The 18,722-nt window shown below is 36.1% G+C and overlaps 1 protein-coding gene across 8 annotated transcripts in view; it reads left to right on the forward strand.

Annotated features, from left to right (window-relative positions):
* NFIB (nuclear factor I B) overlaps nucleotides 1-18,722 on the forward strand; it is a 226,237-nt gene that overhangs the window by 159,883 nt on the left and 47,632 nt on the right. For all 8 annotated transcript variants that reach the window (XM_032307181.1, XM_032307180.1, XM_032307182.1 and 5 more), the window contains exons 5-6: nucleotides 4,777-4,897; nucleotides 8,522-8,640. In XM_032307181.1, coding sequence (XP_032163072.1) covers nucleotides 4,777-4,897; nucleotides 8,522-8,640 — 240 coding nt within the window. The remainder of the gene's footprint in view (nucleotides 1-4,776; nucleotides 4,898-8,521; nucleotides 8,641-18,722) is intronic.

Consider the following 18,722-nt stretch of genomic DNA (forward strand, 5'->3'; position numbering starts at 1 on the left):
TCCCCGCGGAGCAGAGAGCCCGATGTGGGGCTCGATCCCAGGAGTCTAGGATCATGACCTGAGCTGAAGGCAGAGGCTTTAACCCACGAGGCACCCCATAAGTTTCGTGATATTATTTCCTCCTCCTTATGAGATGGACCGAAGAGTCATCTGTTAGAAATTATTACCAGTTCCTCATTATAGATAACATCATGCTAGACCCTCCAGAAGGACAGCCAGATAGTACCTTGGAAAGCCCAGAATGATATTTTGAAAACTCTGAACCTGCACATAAAGAAAGACTTAAAAAATACCTTTCCAGAACAGTTCCAAAGTGAGGTAGATTTAATATACTTCACTCATTCTTTTTAAACCTCTCTTCGAGGTTTTTAAGTTATCTGTTACAACACACATTACTGATCTGTAATTAGGATATTAATTATGTATATGCATTCATTAATTTACTCAGCAAACATTTATTTTCTCCTCTGTATGTAAATAGGTGGCTCTGAAATGCTTGAGAAGTTATCCTAAGTGTTTTAATATATCCACATCATAATCATATTTACACAGTTCAACTTTGTTGTTTATGAAATAGGCGTTTGCCAAGTAAACAGAAACTTCAGCATGACCCCTATGCTGTATATCACAAATTCTGACTTCTTGAGGGTTTACGGTATGTTAATGGTTTCTGGCCTCCTGGGTTTGACTATCACGTGACCCACTAATGTGTCTGTTGACTTTAGCTAATGAAGCTCCCCTGTTTTAGGATACTGATCATTCTGTTGAATGATATTATCTCCATCTTGAAAGTTGATTTAGGATCAGCTTTTGGAGTGAAAAGAACAATAAGAGAGATTAAGGGTTGGCCTCTCACCCTTAGATTCTGAGGTTCTTTGGAGCTTCGTCTCTAAGAGGATATTGGCAGTCTCTTAAACATGATTTGCAGCTTTCAGACTTTGCAGCTCTCCAGGAGAGGTGCTAACGCGGATCTTTGCACCTGATGGAAGTTCTTCCAGAGGCTTTTAAACAGGAGCATCAGCCTGGGACTTGCCATGCTCACATACTCTATTTATTTATTTATTTATTTATTTATTTAAAATGATTTTATTTATTTATTTGACAGCAAGATAGAGAGTACAAGTAGGCAGAGCAGCAGGCAGAGGGAGAGGGAGAAACAGGCCACCTGCTGAGCAAGGAACTCAATGCAGGGCTCGATCCGGACCCTGAGGATCGTGACCTGAGCCGAAAGCAGGTGCTTCACCAACTGTGCCACCCAGGTGCACAACACAAATTCTCTTTATTATGAAATGTATTTGGTGAGCACTGCTTTAGAATTTGGCCATGTTTATTATTAAGCTACTCTTCTTCTTGTACTCTCCCCTTTAACGTCAGAAGGCACATTACGTTTTTGCAATGCTCATGTGTAAATCTGTGGGTAAATTATTTTGATTGCCGTCATGAGAGTCTGTAATAATCCTTCTGCAAGAAAATTTAGAAAAACAAAATTTCCAAAGATTTTTATTATTATTATTATTCTACTATAAATTTCATCCAGTATGTTTATGGCGAAGCAATCTGTGTTGACGCTTAAGCCATATGTATGAAATAGAAACTACAGATCTTTGCTTAAATGTTGCATGAGCTTAATAAATTGCAAGTACTTTACATAAGTTATGACCTGTAAGTTTCCTTTTTAGTAATTCAGTCCTTTGAATTGTATCCATTACTGTTGCAGAAGGCAGGACAGATTACTGACTTTCCCTGAGTCTCTCAAATGCCTCCTTCTAGCACACACCCTGCTTTCCAATGTCACATAGAACATGGTTCTAATAATAAACTTTAAAGCATGTGGTTACTGTGGGATTTCTTACCTTGCTTTTTTTTTTTTTTTCCTAACCTCCGGTATACCTCAAGCCACAACAAACAGTTCCATTTTAGCTGCCCAAAGAATTCAAGCCATTTGGCATAGTCACCCATTGAATACAAATATTTTCTGTGTTATTCAAATGAAGGTAAAGTACGTTATAAAAAAAAGAAGAATTTAACAGAAGGCATAAACTCCGGAAGTTTGGAGCTGAGACTAATCTTGTTTATATTGATTTAATTTTTAATAGGGGAAGAGAGAGATTCATCGTATATTCTTTGATTACTTCTCTGCAATAACACATGTGCTTCCTAATCATACTTTCTTAAAAATATTTTAAAGTAAATCTTGGCCGACCTGATATTGACACACAATTCAGCTGACAGCGAACACATGTAGTGAACCCATTAAAATTCTGGGTAAGGAAAATTCCCTGAAATTCCTTTATGAATCATGTATTCGATTTGAAACAGTTGGAAGAGAAGAAGATTAAGTAGACTATATGTTCTTAGGGTGAATCATAGGGGCTCTGGAGTTTTGTTGTCATAGCCCTGGACATACTTTCTCTCCTTAGAGCTTTTGAAGGCCTGATTTTAAAAAAGGTAAAGAGGGGCGCCTGGGTGGCTCAGTGGGTTGGGCCTCTGCCTATGCCTCTGGTCATGGTCTCAGGCTCCTGGGATTGAGCTCCGCATGGGGCTCTCTGCTCAGCAGGGAGCCTGCTTCCCCCATCTCTCTGGCTGCCTCTCTGCCTACTTGTGATCTCTCTCTCTCCCTCTTTCTCTCTCTCTCTGTGTCAAATAAATAAATAAATAAATAATCTTTTTAGGAAAAAAAAAAAAAAAGGTAAGGAAAGAAACTATTCTTCAGCACTGTCCTTTGATACCCCCCTGCCCAGTCTCACTTTGTATATTCTCAGCCGAGATGTTGGTCTTGTAGTCACTCCTATTGAGAATGACCTCTCCTTAAGAACTTACTCATTCAGCAAAGTCTAGTGCAAGCTCTGGCTTCTCCAGAGAATTCTTGGATCATTTGAGCCTGTATGGGATTCTTCTTCCCATGAAATCCCATAGCGCTTATTGGGGCTGTCATTCATTTGGGCGGTTTCATTATAATCTGCAGTATGCTGCTATTTCTATTTTTTCATGAGTGTTTTGTTTACCCAGCTTGTTGCCCAATCTGTTTTATTAAGGACAGGAACTATCTTAGACTATTTTGTATCCCTTGCAGCACCTGCCAGTAATGGACACAAACAACTTGTTGAAGGAACAGACTTTCAACAAATAGGTTCCTTTTTAACCCTTCCTCTGCTTTTAGTGCTGTTAGAACTGTTCACTCTGCTAAGCACTCCAGGCTGCCAGGGAAGAGATGTGGGGAAGAAATCAAGGAAAGAAGGGATCTTACGTTGTTTGAATACCTATTATGCACTGGGCACGATGCTGGGCTTTTATCACTCCTTATCTCATTTCATCTTCAAAATAATCATAGGCGGTAGGTGACCTGTATTCTCATTTTCTAACTTGGGAAACTGAGGCACATGGCTCAGAAGTGTCAGAGGGAGTTCAAACTATCCTGAGTTCAAACAAACTAAACTACCTCCTAAGGCTCTACTTATTCTAATACAATGTGCTGCCTCATGAATCTATTCAAGATGTCTAGAAACAAATTTTTTAAATTTGAACACATGTAATCCATTATACGAAAACCAGTACTTACATTGAAGAATCTCAGCTCATACTGTATCAGCAAAGTCAAAAAGATTTTTTGATATACAAAATAATACTTTGAAGTATAAAACTCCATGAGTACATTTTATTTATTCTTATTTTTAATAAATAAATTATTTATTTTTAATTTTTTTTTCATGAGTCATTATAAGTGATGTTTGTAAAGTTGGGGATACAAACTTTTTTTTAAAAAAGATTTTATTTATTTATATGATAGAGAGATCGCAAGTAGGTGGAGAGGCAGGCAGAGAGGCGGAAACAGGCTACTTGCTGAGCAGAAAGCCTGATGTGGGGCTTGATCCCAGGACCCTGAGATCATGACCTGAGCCAAAGGCAGAGGCCCAACCCACTGAGCCATTCAGGTGCCCCCAATTAAAAAACAAAACAAACAAACAAAACAAAACAAAACAAAAAAACTATTGAGTAAAGCCACACTAAACTATTCATATATGAATCTGAATATGTATTTTTGGGGGGGGGGACTTGGCTCTTATTTCATGTTTGTCATTTCACTTGTATACCTGCCCTTATACAAGAATTCATTATATCAAATAATTATTCATATGGTTTGTAATGCATTCTAACATGTTAATATTCTAATTTGATTAACTTAACAGGGGTTTGGTTTTTGAGAACCAACTTAGGGGGCACCTGCTGGCTTATTTGGTTAATGTCTGCCTTTGGCTCAGGTCATGATCCCAGGGTCCTGGGATTGTTCCCTTCGTTGGGATCCCTGCTTAGGGGCAGTCTGCTTCTCCCTCTCCCCACCCCCTGATTGTGCTCTCTTAATCTCTCAGTCTCTCAAATAAATAAAATCTTAAAAAAAAAAAAAAGAACCAGCTTAGTACAATGTCCCTTGCTTGGTGCTGAGTAATAGGAAACATGTTGTTTCCTCTGACGCATCTATAGACTAGTGTGGCGACAGATGTAGTGAAAAGTAATACAAAGGAGTGAGTGAAGAAGGTTGGAGAGTGGGAATAGGGAAGTGGTAACCAATGATTATAGTCTGAGTGCCTCAAGTTTCCAGACTTGAACACTAGCCTTGTGAGGAAGTCTTCAAGTTGTACCCTGGTGGACGGTTGATACTGGAGTCTCAGGGTAAAGAGAGTTTGCCCGGAGGTGTGGAACATATTAGATTATTACATTCAAATAGAAATGATAAATGTAAAAGTCATTCCTGATGTTTCTTTCTGTTTTATTCCTCAGCGCCCATAACCCAGGGAACTGGAGTCAACTTCCCAATTGGAGAAATCCCGAGCCAACCATACTATCATGACATGAACTCGGGGGTCAATCTTCAGAGGTCACTGTCTTCTCCACCAAGCAGGTAACTGGAAGAGGAGTTCTCAGTCTATATACACTTGTTCTTGGTCTATGTGCAGCTGGGTGGAGAGGTAGATATGCAGATAGGTAGGTAGAGAAAGCGATCGGGGAAACAAAGCCAAGGATTCCAGACTTTCTGCTGATTCTACATAAATTTTTACTCTTACCTGGTTAAATTTATTTTGATATTTGAAAATCAAAATGTAATTGTTCAAAGCATTAAAAACACATTTGGGTTTGGGGTAGGACAAGGGAACTATATTTCCTTTATATAAAAATGTGAATGATTTTATAATTTTCTATAAATTCTACAAGTTCACTAAATCTTTTAGCGACTTACAAGCAATGTTGTCATGGCAGAGAGCCCTGGTCTATAGATTGATCCATCCTGGTAACTTTTACCCTACTATCTTGTCCGAGCTGGGTAAAATAAAACATGAAAAATAAAATGTGTCATCTACTTAACCTTAAAAGTAAAGGCCTTATTCTAGGCCACACTCGGCTAATGTCTGCAGTGAACTGGTATTTTTTTTTTTTTTAATAATTTAGTTGATTCTCAGTCCCCAATGAAAATACTACTTGCTCTGAGATTTGGTTTGATCAGCCTTTGTTGGGGAAGAGCTACAGTGATGTTACTTTACTTTTTAGTTCCCTGTTGACATTCTCACTTTTGTTTTTTGATCTTCTGATTGTGACTTTGAGTCCCACAGAAGTTTAAAAAGAGATTTCCTATTTAAATGAGGGATAAATAGCCTGGAAAGTTGTTGGTGTAGGATTTAGTGATGGTACGTTCCACAGAAGAGGACTGAGTTACTAAAAAGTAAGATGAATAAATATTACAGCTTTATTTTTTTTTAAATTGGATCTTCAATGTATGGAGAGCCATATCATTTTCAGAGCATTACTTATACCCATGATTAAATGTAAGAGTGTACATGAATTTCAGAGCAAAACATTTCATTTTATAATAGCCATTTTTAAAGAATTAAAGAATAGTTGGGTAATTACTTTCCTATGTTCTTCTCAATAATGAAAGTTAATTGAATCTGAATTAATTACGGGGCTGTGCACATTTTTCTGTTTATTAAATAAGTCAATTTTATATCATTTATGATCAAACTGTGTTTTCATATAGGTTAGGTTACATAGCAAGGTAATTTGGTTTATTGTAACTCAGATTGTCTGTGACACGGTTGGGTCTTACACATGCTTTAGTGTTTTTAAATTTGAAATGTGAATAGGACATTTCTACTTGGTCTGATGGATCAGTAGGTTATCAACACAGATCTTTCTTCATAGTCATTTGGTTTCAGATATTATGCCATTCAGAATAAAAAAGGTTTGAAAAACATCTACTACTTCCTTATGAAAACCTTTTCTCTCCCACTTCCAGTCATTCATATGTATTTACTACTGATTCACAGCTGAGAGAATTAGTTTAAAGGAGAGTTTGAAAAGACATGCATTCTAACTTTGGATACCATAGGAATAAATTAAAGGACCGTTATTGACTCCCACTGTGGTTTCGCAGGGATAGAAACTGTTGTCTTTGACATCATGTTAATACTCTGGGAGTTGTGAGTCAAATATTAATTACAGGTACCTCTGTATGTACATGTGCTTCTAGGATTCCGATGTACACAGGTTTCTAGGACTTGGAAACAGTGCAGCAAAAAGAACAGTCTTGGAATTCAGAAGTCCTTCCTTTGTGGCAGATGGCTTCCACTAACATGTCCTGGGAAATTCAATGAATTTCTTCACATTTGTCTCCCCACTTGTAAGAAAAGGGAGGACTGATTTACGGATAGGACTTAAGAAGTCAGTGCCAACTCTGAAGTCTTATGACATTGTGTTTATTATCACTGCACAAAGTTATTTCAGAAGATAACCTCTCTTTGGTTTTTTTCCTGTAGAAATGTACATGAGGTCTTTTATTTTTTTAATTTAAGGAAAAAAATCCATTTTCATAGTCATAATTGACTGTTTAATAGGTTATTGATGGGAATATATGAAATAGTATATCATGCAAAATGACCTATGCCATGACATAAATTTTCATATTTTTCATGTATATATGAAAAGAAAAAAATATATATATTTGTTTACTTATTTTTGAAGGTGGAGAGGTGGGCAGTTTGGGAAGGGGGAGAGAGAATCTTAACCGGGTTCTATGTCCAGCACAGAGCCCAACACAGGAGTTAATCTTATGACCTTGAGATCATGACCTGAGCTGAAATCAAGAGTGGGAGGCCTAATAGACTGAGCCATCCTGGTACCCCCGTGACAACTTTTTCATCTCTGCTATAAATAGTCACTTTTCTTAATAAAGATGAGCCATGTGTTCTTTATTAAATTCTATTGTTTGTTTGTTTATTTTTTGAGAGAGAATCTTAAGCAGGCTCAACACCCAGCATGGAGCCAAACGCAGCGCTCAATCTCACGACCCTAAGATCATGGCCTGAGCCAAAATAAGAGTTGGACACTTAACCAACTGAGCCAACCAGGTGCTCCTAAAATGTATCATTCCAAAATCATACTGTTTGTATGAATTTGGCAATGGCCTATTTTTGATGGTTGATCTTGAGGATAAAAGATCATAACCTAATTTTTTATAAAAAATATAAAGAAGAATATATGAATTAATTTATAATCAATAAAGTCCTACAAAATTTTTACATTATTAATTATATGGTTACTCATAATAATTACTACTTAATAAGTATCTTCTAAATGCCAACCACTTTACTAAGAGCTTTACATTTAATCCTCTCAACCACTCCTCTTTGAACTAGGTTTTATTATTTCCATTTTATAAATGATTAAACTGAGTTTAAAAAGGTTAAGGAGCTTACTATTAAGAAGTAGTGAGTGGCCTAGTCGAGATTTGCTACTAGGCTGGTTCCACTCCAGATCTCATGTTCTACTGACTCCTTTGCCTTAATGTTTGAATTAATGTGAAAGAATTATATTGGTATGGCCAGCGCTATGCTAATGAATATTATTATCATTGATAATAATAATGAGTCAGGTACAATCTTAATGATTTTATTTATTTCTTTATTTTCCAAACTTAATAATTTTAAAGTTAGTACACATATCACATCAAGAATTCACTTTTTAGGGGTGCTTGGGTGGCTCAGTTGTTAAGCATCTGCCTTCAGCTCAGGTCATGATGCCAGCGTCCTGGGATCGAGCCCTGCATTGAGCTACCTGCTCAACAGGAAGCCTGCTTCTCCCTCTCCCACTCCTCCTGCTTGTGTTCCCTCTCTCGCTGTGTCTCTCTCTGTTGAATAAGTAAATAGAATCTTTTTTTTTTTTTTTTAAGAGTTCACTTTTTACTACAGATATTTCTTTGGAAACACATTTTAAAAGGTAAATATAATAAGTACCCTATGCTTAGGCAGGTATAGGTATAATATGGTGTAATAAATGACATGTACAACTAGAAGTGTTTGCTACTCCTATTGAAGTCTGGAATGCTCTCCATTGTTTCAGAAAAGATACTGAAATGCTATTACTTGTGTTTATGGAAATTTTCTTAGTAAGACTTTTCTCAAATTATGTATTTTCATCTGCTGCACACCTCCTTAGTCATCCCATTAAAGCAACTGTTGTCATATCTTAACAGCAAAAGACCCAAAACTATATCCATAGATGAAAATATGGAACCAAGTCCTACAGGAGACTTCTATCCGTCTCCGAATTCACCAGCTGCTGGAAGCCGAACATGGCACGAAAGAGATCAAGGTAAGGGATGAGGTGATTCCTCGGGGGACGTTAGAGTAAGATGTCAGCTTGTTTCCGAAGTTTCCTTTAGTCAAAATTTCATCATTGAGTTGATACAGATATTTTCTTCATAAAATGATGGCAGTAAAATTATTTTGAAGATAATGTACTCGTCACGTGTCACCACAGTTACAAAAATTCTCCCAGACAGAATGATCTCTTAGAACCCCCAATCAGACATGTGACCAACTGTGGTTTGTTTGCTTTCGTTGGCCAGATTGCAGCCAAATCATAAATTGTGACTCCCATTAGATCAGTCTGCTACTCTGTATGGGTGTTTCAGGGAGGACCCACACTTACAACAGGTTGCAGGAGACAGTTACTGACTGTTCCCATCTAAAGGAAGACATAATTCCCTTTGGAAGTAGGTACAGCCTAAACAATAAATTCAATTGTAATGCCACAGACATCACGTCTAAGTCAATCTGGTTGTTCCTTCTAGGTGAAACTATGACCCACTTGTAGGGCAGCCTTGGGGGAAAAAATATAACTCCATAGGTATTATTTGGCTCTCTAAATCCAAACTTTTAGCTCTTTTTTGTTCTTAAAAGTCTGTCAGGTTAAATATATTTCATCAGACATCCTCCTGCCTTTTTGCAGCAACCAGCAGGAGATTAGTAAGCACAGAAATAAAAAAAAAATTAACTAACTGCAGTGTCTTGTTGATATGTATATGTGCAAATACGATTTCTATCAACAGCAAAAAAAAATAATAATTGAAAATTGTCTTTTGAATAAAATTTTACAGTTTACTAAAAATGTAAAAAAAAAAAGTCTCTTTATCAATGGTTTTTAGCCCATGCCTTGAGTGTATGTTTCTAAGGCTGGGGAGCAGTATACTGGGTTATCTCAGGAGGCAGATAACCGAAGCATAGCAGTTCAAACCCAAATCAGTTCCTTACTCAGGACATGTTTATGACTCTGCATTTGCAGCAGGGCACCGGGTGGTTCAGGGGTTAAGCAACTGACTCCAGATCTCAGCTCAGGTCTTGATCTCAAGGTTGTGAGTCGAAGCCCCGTGTTGGGCTCCATGCTGGGTGTGGCACCTTCTTAAAAAGAAATATTCCACTAGGAAAAAAAAAAAGTGAAAAATCTTCACGGAGGAATTGGACTTTGAGTCCGGTGGGTCTCCTTTAGCATGGTGAGATTTTTTAACTGGTGAAAAAGGGAGCAGAGTTGTCAGAGAGAAAACCATAGCCAAAGGCAGCGTAAGTTTCATAGTGGCCATGTTGGACACCAAAGCTGGGCTCTCTCTGTGTAAGGAATTAGGGAGAGGTGATGGGTCATTTTGTGGAAGGATCTGAAAATCAGCTAGAAGAGTTTTGGCTCTGAGATGACCTCCCCCCACCCAACCCTTGGCCTTTCCAAATCTATTCATCAAGCGGTAGACAAAATCTCTATAAAACATGGTAACAACGTATTACTCCTTTGCTTAAATCTTTCAGTAATTTCCCACTCCTCTTAGGAGAAAATCAGAATCCTCTCATATGAGGGGCAGGCCCTGTTCCTTGCTGCTGTTCTCTGCACTTTAGCTTGTTGCTTTGTTAATATTTGGGAAGGCAGAACCCAAGACCTTCCTCTCACCCACGCCCTCTGGGATTATCCTCTGCTAACTCTTCATCTCAAAAACTGGGGGGCATCTTCGAAGCTCCAGCCTAAATTGAGGAATTTCGATCTAAATTCAGTCTTCCTGTTTTCCTCTCCTGACACCCAGTAGTGTTCCTTCATTGTTCTCATAATAAATAGTTATGTACTTGTTTGTGGGGTTCATTGTCTAAACCCATCTGCACTATGAAGGCAGGGACCTTATGGATTTGGCTATTATGTAACAGCACCCTGGTGCATAGTAGGGGCACAAAAGTTATCTTTTGGACAAATGAAACATTGATAGGCAGAATATCAGTCTCAGTCTCATTCATGAAGGCGAGAACTTTCACCCGACTTGCAGAAGTAGAATAAAAACCAAACCTTCAACGCTTTCTATTTTATTGCTTGTTTAACTTGCATTGTCAGTTTGTTTTAAACAAAGCCATATTTTCCTCTGGAGAAAATTATTCTGGAAAGATTCTAATGGTAATAATAATAACACTGTGAATGTGTGGGAACGGGTGTGTTGTTCAGAAGTGTAGGTGTTCTTTATTATAGAGAGTGTCACTTTGTAGAAATTGATTCCTCTTTCAGCTTATTGAGTAAAGGCAATCTCAAATCATATTATAAAACATTTTTGAAAAGTAGTAGGGAAACTGTCATTCTTTCTCTTTGTAAAATCGTCGTATTGTCTTGGTGATTTTCTTTTGTCAAGATGACTAGAATTACTGGAGAAGTCTGTGAGGGCATATTTTATTAAGAGTCAGGAAGAATGATACATTCTCAAGTGTGCTTAAAAAAAAACTCTGTCACTTTAATTCTCAAGACCCTGAAGACTTTGTAATGTGCACAATAAGCCATTGTGGGAAGAAGTCTTGCACTACAATAAAAAAATGAGGGATGTACAGTACTATCTTTATAAATTTGCTAAGCCAGATGCCGTCCTTTTGTTCTTAGAAGATTACTTTTTTTTAAATTTGGAAAATAAAATGCCCCATGGTTGTTCTTGTCTGTCTTCACATGTTCTTCAGACACACTTGGCTGTCACGAAGGGGTTCTAAAGGGCATGTTGAGTTTCACTCGATATTTGTAATAGCTTTGGTATGTGTCTTTTACTTGTTTCTCCCACAAAGCCCTGTACTAAATTGGTAATCAATAACTACTTATTGGTTGATTAAAATATGCTTCTGTTTATAACTGGCAGAAGTGTTTAAAATTTACCATTTATTATTTCCTGGGTATGCCTTATTCTGGTAGTGTTGACTTTGTATTAAAATCTACTTTTGGCATAGCCCTTAGCAACACTGATTTTTGAAATCGAAGAAGCAAAGATAGCAAAGTTATGGGCAATATGTGGCATTCTACTTTTCCTTATAATCGAAACACCAACCTAAGCCACCGAGATTTTGTTTCCAACTAGGCTAAAATGAAGGAGATAAGATAGCCAAACTAATATATTCATTCTATTTTCAAAAGTAATTAGGCAATTTTTTAACACAAAATCTAGGTTCATGTAATGACAAATATTTATGGTACCTTTTTAAATTTATGTACCTTTTAATAATTTAATTGAAAAAGTATCTTTAAAAAAAAAGATTTTATTTATTTATTTGACAGAGACAGAGATCACAAGTAGGCAGAGAGGCAGTCAGAGAGAGTGGGGGAAGCAGGCTCCCTGCTGAGCCTGAGACCAAGACCTGAGCCGAAGGCAGAGGCTTAATTCACCGAGCCACCCAGGTGCCCAGAAAAAGTATCTTTATTTTAGGGTATTATAAACATAATTAGTTATCTTCATATGTTCATTTCTTGTTTTCTGTTTTTTACCCATAACGCAGAAAAATTACGATGTCCTGATCATAAAAGAATTACAATTTCTAACTTGCAGAATAAAGACATGAACATTTTAAGACTGAGCATTAAACATTTGGTAGGAATCTGTATAATTTGCTTACGTTTCTCCTGATGTTCAGTGAGGGAAATTAAATTTATCAACATGCACATTATGTAATACCCACATTTTTATTTGTGTTGTTTTACACATAGAGAAGGGAAAGAAGCAGGAAACTGGCTACTAACAAAGGACTGTATAGCCACTGTTATATTCCTTTCTTAGATTCTGGAGTATTTTTTCCTCCTTAATGTTCTCTATGAATTTCCTAGTTTTAAACTTCCTGACTGCTTCTACCTCTATTGAAAACTTTGGGTTTTTTGGATACAGTGTTCCACCATTTTCAATTTTAATGGTTAAATTAATAGAACCAAATGAGCTTATCAGTGTGCATGCTGACAATTTCCTTTATTCCAAGACCACGGGAAAAAAACACCATCTGAGACCTGTACCTTTATTTTTTTCCACCTGAGACTCAATTTCTAGTTGGTATGCTTTTCTCGAAATCATCAGAGTGCTTCTTTGTAATTTATGAAAAAAGAGGAAAAATAAGAAGTGGGTCTTTGTTTTCCTCCAATTCAAATTACTTTTTGGGACTAAATCTTGTTTTATGTTAATGCCTAGGAATTTCACAGACTGACAGATGGTATGCTTGGGCATTTGAAGCAGTGCTTTATCAATATCAGCACCTATCACTGCCAGTTCATCTAGGCCTGCATCTGAGGCTCCCGAAACTCTATTTAATAGACACTTATGATACAGTAAATATATTTGTCGTATACAGCTGGGCTTTTAAATGGAAAATTTAGCAGCTTCTCAGTCTGATGAATATTTCAACAACTTGTAATCTTAGTTTTATAAAATGTAAATTCAAAAAGACTTTGTATGCAGTAAAATTTTATTAATTCCTACACATTTAGGGTTTGGGATCATTGGAGTCAATTAACTTTTATCAAATGCCTATTATTTGCCAGGAAGTTTTCTAGGCATTGGGCACATAAATATGAATAAATTAAATTTCCAACCCTTGACCTGCTGAGCAGAAAAATATTTTTTTTTTACTATTTATGAATAAAGGTTCTTAACAGAGAATAAATCATGTAAGCCAAACTAGGAGGAGACTGTCTCCATGCTTTAGAACTAGCTTACTTTTAAGCACTATGAGAAGTAAATCTTTATGTAAAAATCAATGAATTGGTATGTTAGCACAAACTGGCACTACTTAGAGGTAGGTATATTGGTATGTAATTGCAATTTTAAGGGTAGTTTAGAAATGCACACTGGACTCTCAAATAACCAATATTTAGGCATCATGTTATGATTGCTGTGAGTATTAGGAAATAATGCTAACACTAATTTTTAAAAAATTTACAGTTCTGTCATATAAATAAGTCTCTTCCATTAGTCTTTTGAAATCATAATAGATTTCTGAGCCCTAGAGGTTTCTTTCTAATAATTTTTCAATATTCTCATTCAATATTCATTTTTCAAATATTCTCATTAGTAATATACTTTTAGATGTTGGGCTCAATGTCAGTTTGCACTTGGTAGCGTTCTATGAGGTTACAATGTTAAATAGCCAATGAATTAAACCAAAAGTCTCCAGGGAACACGGACTGGAGAATAATAGTGCTGGCCCAGCATCATGAGTTCAACCAGGCACAGGAAACTTAGAATCAGAAATCAGCATTTCTTAGTGTGAGTTTAAGGAATGTTACTTAGCATACAAGACACAAGAAGATTCGGCTGGGTTTGGAAAATTCTATCTGAATGAAAATGTAAACTTTTTTTCATTCATTATTGAATTTGTAGAATGTTTAATGTCCTATTGGGCGCCATCAGTGTGACTCTCCATGAGTGGAAATTGCTTGATTGCATTTAAGTTTGTGACTTTAGGGCCTCTTTTTTATTTCCTTTTTTTTTTTTTTTCCATTCAAGAATCCATAAGGAGGAAAGTTCTAGGTTCAAATTTTGGAGAACAGTGTTCTAACCCAAACTACAGTCTGATAATTGATAGAATCTCAAGATGTCTGTAGAAACCTAGGAGCTGGGTAAATGAGCAGCTTATACAAATAGTTGAATAACCACTGTCTGGGAGTTACTCACATTAAATGAAGTCCTAGCAAATGGCAAGGCAAATGCTTAGTAATCTTCCTGGAAGAATTTTTAAGCCCCCTTTGGGACCCAGAGAGAACACCAACAATTCCTTACATTCTTAAGGTTTGTATCACAAGGATTAAATGTCAAATGTTCAAATATCAAATTTTGAGCCAGACTAAATCAGAGATACAAGTGCTTTTGATGAATACATGCAAAGAAATGGTTTGAATTTAACGTTCAATCACAATTTTTAAGTTTTGTGGGGTTTTTTTGTTTTGTTTTGTTTAACCTATTATTGAACATATCGGAAGTGAACGATTTACAGTTCCTGCCAAACTTTCCATGAACCTCTCCATGCATCATGATGCCACTGGAGAGCAAACTCCAAGAATGTTTTTGTCATAACGTATTTCATTTTCTTTAGCTACACTGCTGTAGTTGAAAAGTCACAACAGGAGCATCCTTCAGACAGAAAGGAAAACAATAAATTATTGGTGAAAGCTTTAATCAGAATTCCTCACATTTGCCTACTAACTAACAGAAGCTTATGTTCCTTTCGTGCGTTTTAACCAGGAAGAACATTTTGGATGGGGCAAACCTGCGTCCATGTTAGAAGGACCAAGACTACTTAGTAGGGGAAAATTATACTCCTATTTCAGTGCTCTGGAGACTTCATGATTTGAAAGTGTAGGGGCCCCTGGGAGGCTTGGTTGTTAAGCGTCTGCCTTTGTTTGGCTCAGGTCATGATTCCAGGGTCCTGGGATCGAGTCCCACATCTGGCTTCCTGCTCAGCAGGAAGTCTGCTTCTCTCCCACTCTCTCTGCTTGTGTTTCTTCTCGCTCTCTCTCTCACTCTCTGTCAAATAAATACATAAAATCTTTTTAAAAAATGTAGCATTTTGCAGAAAAACCACAATGGATAATGAGTTTGAAAAATAACAGCTTGCTATTAATGCTGGATCTCTAGATTGATAGAACACAGCCTAAAATAGGAAAGTGAAAAACCCATGGGAGACAGTGTACTTCAGTATAAAAGCGTGCCATGCAAAGTTTCTTGGAGTGGTAAAAGATTTTATTTCTACCCCTTTTATACATTGATGTCATGTTTAAGTTTATTTCGAAATAGTTTAGAAAGTCAGTTTCTTTTGAGTGACTTAGTGTATGACGAATATCGTATACACTAAGAGATTGATTATTCAGAGATAGAACACAGATTATTAGAACATTGAGCAGAATGTGGTTCAGACTCCTTATTTTACACAGCTAACCATCTAAGGATCCATAAGGGTCTGTCTTGTCTAATGCCTCCAGATGATGAATAACAGAGCCGAGGTCTTCTTTTTCAAAAGCTGGTTTTTTCCCCCCATGTTATCCTGCAACCCATCTAGAGAATAAATATGTATGTAGGGAGAAATGGAGAAATAGGAAAATTTGAATACTGGCAGATAGTTTTTCTATGGAGTTTCATGAATGTTAGCTCTTTGGAACTAAAATGGGATCATAGAGGTGATTTTATGATTTTGTGATTTTTCAACTAGTTTTCAGAGTTCCGGAAGAATTGTCAAAACAAAATTTTGAGATAGTAAAACATATATCTGCTTTTTAAAAAAAAAAATCTCTTAATCTTAGTGTCATGATTAAAAGTTTTAGAACTAAAAAAAAAAAATACAAAAAACTGAATCTATGAGTGCTTGAGATAGATAATTGTGGAGAAGAGCTTTGAATTGAATGTTTAAGCCTAATGTTTTAAAAGCTTTTTTGTTATGGAAAATGTTAAAGCAGAGAGTATCATAAAGGGAATTTGAATGTGCCCAGCTTTAAACTGTTATCAGCATTTTGCCAATCTTACTACATTTACTGTCTTGTCAGTTTTTTGAAGTTTGCTTAAAAGTAAATCCCAGACATTATGTCATTTTACTTATAAATAAAATACTTCTAAGTATTTCTAATAGACAGTGGCTTTTATTTTTAATACAACCCCAATACTATTTTCATTGTAACAAACATGACAATAATTCCTTAATACCACGTAATATATATTCCATGTTCAGATGCCCCAGAATATCTTATGGGCCGTTTTGTTTCAATGAGGATCCCAAATGGTCCATTTACCGTATTTGTGTTTTCAGCCCTTTTTTAACCTATGATAGTTATAGTAACTATTTTTCTTTATTAATTATTTTTGCAGTAACCCCCTTTTCTGTGTCATTTATTTGTTGAAGGAACCGCAGATATTTAAAATCTTTCTGCAGTTAAGTACCTATCAGTGAGGAAAGCCAGATCCCCTTGCCATTTTTGGCTATCATTTATTGAGCACGTACTACCCTTGAGGGCTGGGCCAAGACTTCACATGTATTTTGCTTTGCAATCCTATTAAAAAAAAAAATTAACAGTTCATTAAACTAATCACTACAGTGATTAAGAGATTTGACATAAATCACACAGATGATAAGTAGCAGAGGTAGAATGGGAACACTTGTTCATTTAGCTATAGAACACATACTATATGCACTGCCTTGTGATGTGATTTGCAAAGTAGTTATAAAACCTCTATTATGGCTCCCCCCCACCCCGCCGCAGTGTTTGAAACTTAAATACAGATAAATGCACATAACATCGGAAGGGTTCATGGACTCCAGGGATTCACGAGTGCAATCCTTGGACTGGACTCATGTTAGGAATCTCATTTCCATTTAATAATGACATGTTGTTAATAAAGTCCTGAAGTCTTGGGGCACCTGGCTGGCTCAGTTGATAAAGCATGTGACTCTTGATCTTGGGATCATCTGTTCAAGCCCCGTGTTGGGCCTAGAGCTTACTTAAAAAAAAAAAGGAAATAAGATAAAAATAAAGAAATAATCCTAAAGTCTTGAATATCATATATAAATATATATGATATATAAATATATAAGTGATATATGATACATATAGATATATGTGATATATGGTATATATAAATACATATATGAAAAATATATAATATATAAATATATATAATAGTTCTGTTTTTATTTTTTGCTTTATGCTTAAAGCACAATAATGGTGACCTAGAAAGTCCAAGTACTAGTGTGGCCTCAGACAAATACACTTAATTTCAGGAAATTTTGAGTTTTCTCATCTGTAAAATAACAGAGTTAAATACTAAGGTCTCTTCAGGTCCCAAACTCTAGCTTTTAAATTACCTGAATCAAAGAATTTTTAGATCTCCAGTTACTTGAGTCTTTAAGCTCTCATTAACATGGCTCTTTTTTGAAAATTCAGAAAGTTTTCCGATTCCTAATTTTTTAAAAATGTTTATTTTCAATACTCTCTTTGAATAATGCAATAATTGGGCTGTTTATGTGCTTGGAGGCACCATATGTTTTGTATAGCTGAGGAATGTGCAGCTCTTAAAAATACATGTCCTGTCCTGCACCATCCTGGTACAACAAATGATTGATAGAGATTGAGTTATTATAACAGAACCTTGTTATGGGATCAGTGTCTCCTACTTTGAAAATAAATGACTCAGCCAGACGGCAACATTTATTTTCTCTAAATGACTAGGGATGTAGCAATAGGAGACCATTATCCTGTGACAATATTCTGTTTCATTGACATTATCTCACAAATGTAATTGGTCCATTACTAAATAGAGGTTTTGTTACTGATCAATTTCACGTGATTTCTAAAACCATTAAGATAATAAATATGCCATCATAGTAATTTCATTGACAGAATGTTCTTTTTTTCTTCATTTACATTTGTTAGAGGAAAAATATAGATTTAGGTTGAACCTAAACACTACAATTTATACCGGTTTTGACTACTTTTCCATTAAGAGAAATAGAATATTGTGCAGAGTAATCATATTTGCATCGAGCTGCTGAACTAACGACCTTAACATTTTCGTGATTTTTTTTCCTCTACCACACTAAACCACATCAAATCATAATTGTTCCTAAGCAATTAGTTTACTACCTCAATTTAATGATTTTATTTGAAATAAGTTCCAGATCATTTCTAGGACTTTCCTGTAAATCCACTAAAGTAACACATCAGTTAAATCAACCCTAACCATTACCAGCACGGATAATAACAGCATTAGTAACAACAGAAACCTTGAGATGTCTTGTAGCATAAATGTTTCTAAATGCATGGCTTTTCCCCAAATGTTCTCCTCTAAAATCTCATCTGTAATCTTGTTAAATTAGAACTCTTCCAGTATCTTTCTGACTTTTACAGTTAAGGTTACGGTATTGATTTTATTTTATAGTCCATGGCTCTCAGATGCTTAACACTAATAAGCCTCTATAGCCAAGAGGTTTTCCCCAGAGGCATAGTGAATAGCAGCTATTTACCTATGCCAATATTTAATAAGCGACTAAAATATACTCCAAACCCTGCATAATCATGGGGTGTTTTTCCTTCTTTCAAATGAGGTTTTCTGACATTACTCAAGACACTTTGTCATTGTCTGTGTGTTAAAA

This window comes from Mustela erminea, chromosome 12 (assembly GCF_009829155.1).
Source record: "Mustela erminea isolate mMusErm1 chromosome 12, mMusErm1.Pri, whole genome shotgun sequence".
Lineage (NCBI taxonomy): Eukaryota > Metazoa > Chordata > Mammalia > Carnivora > Mustelidae > Mustela > Mustela erminea.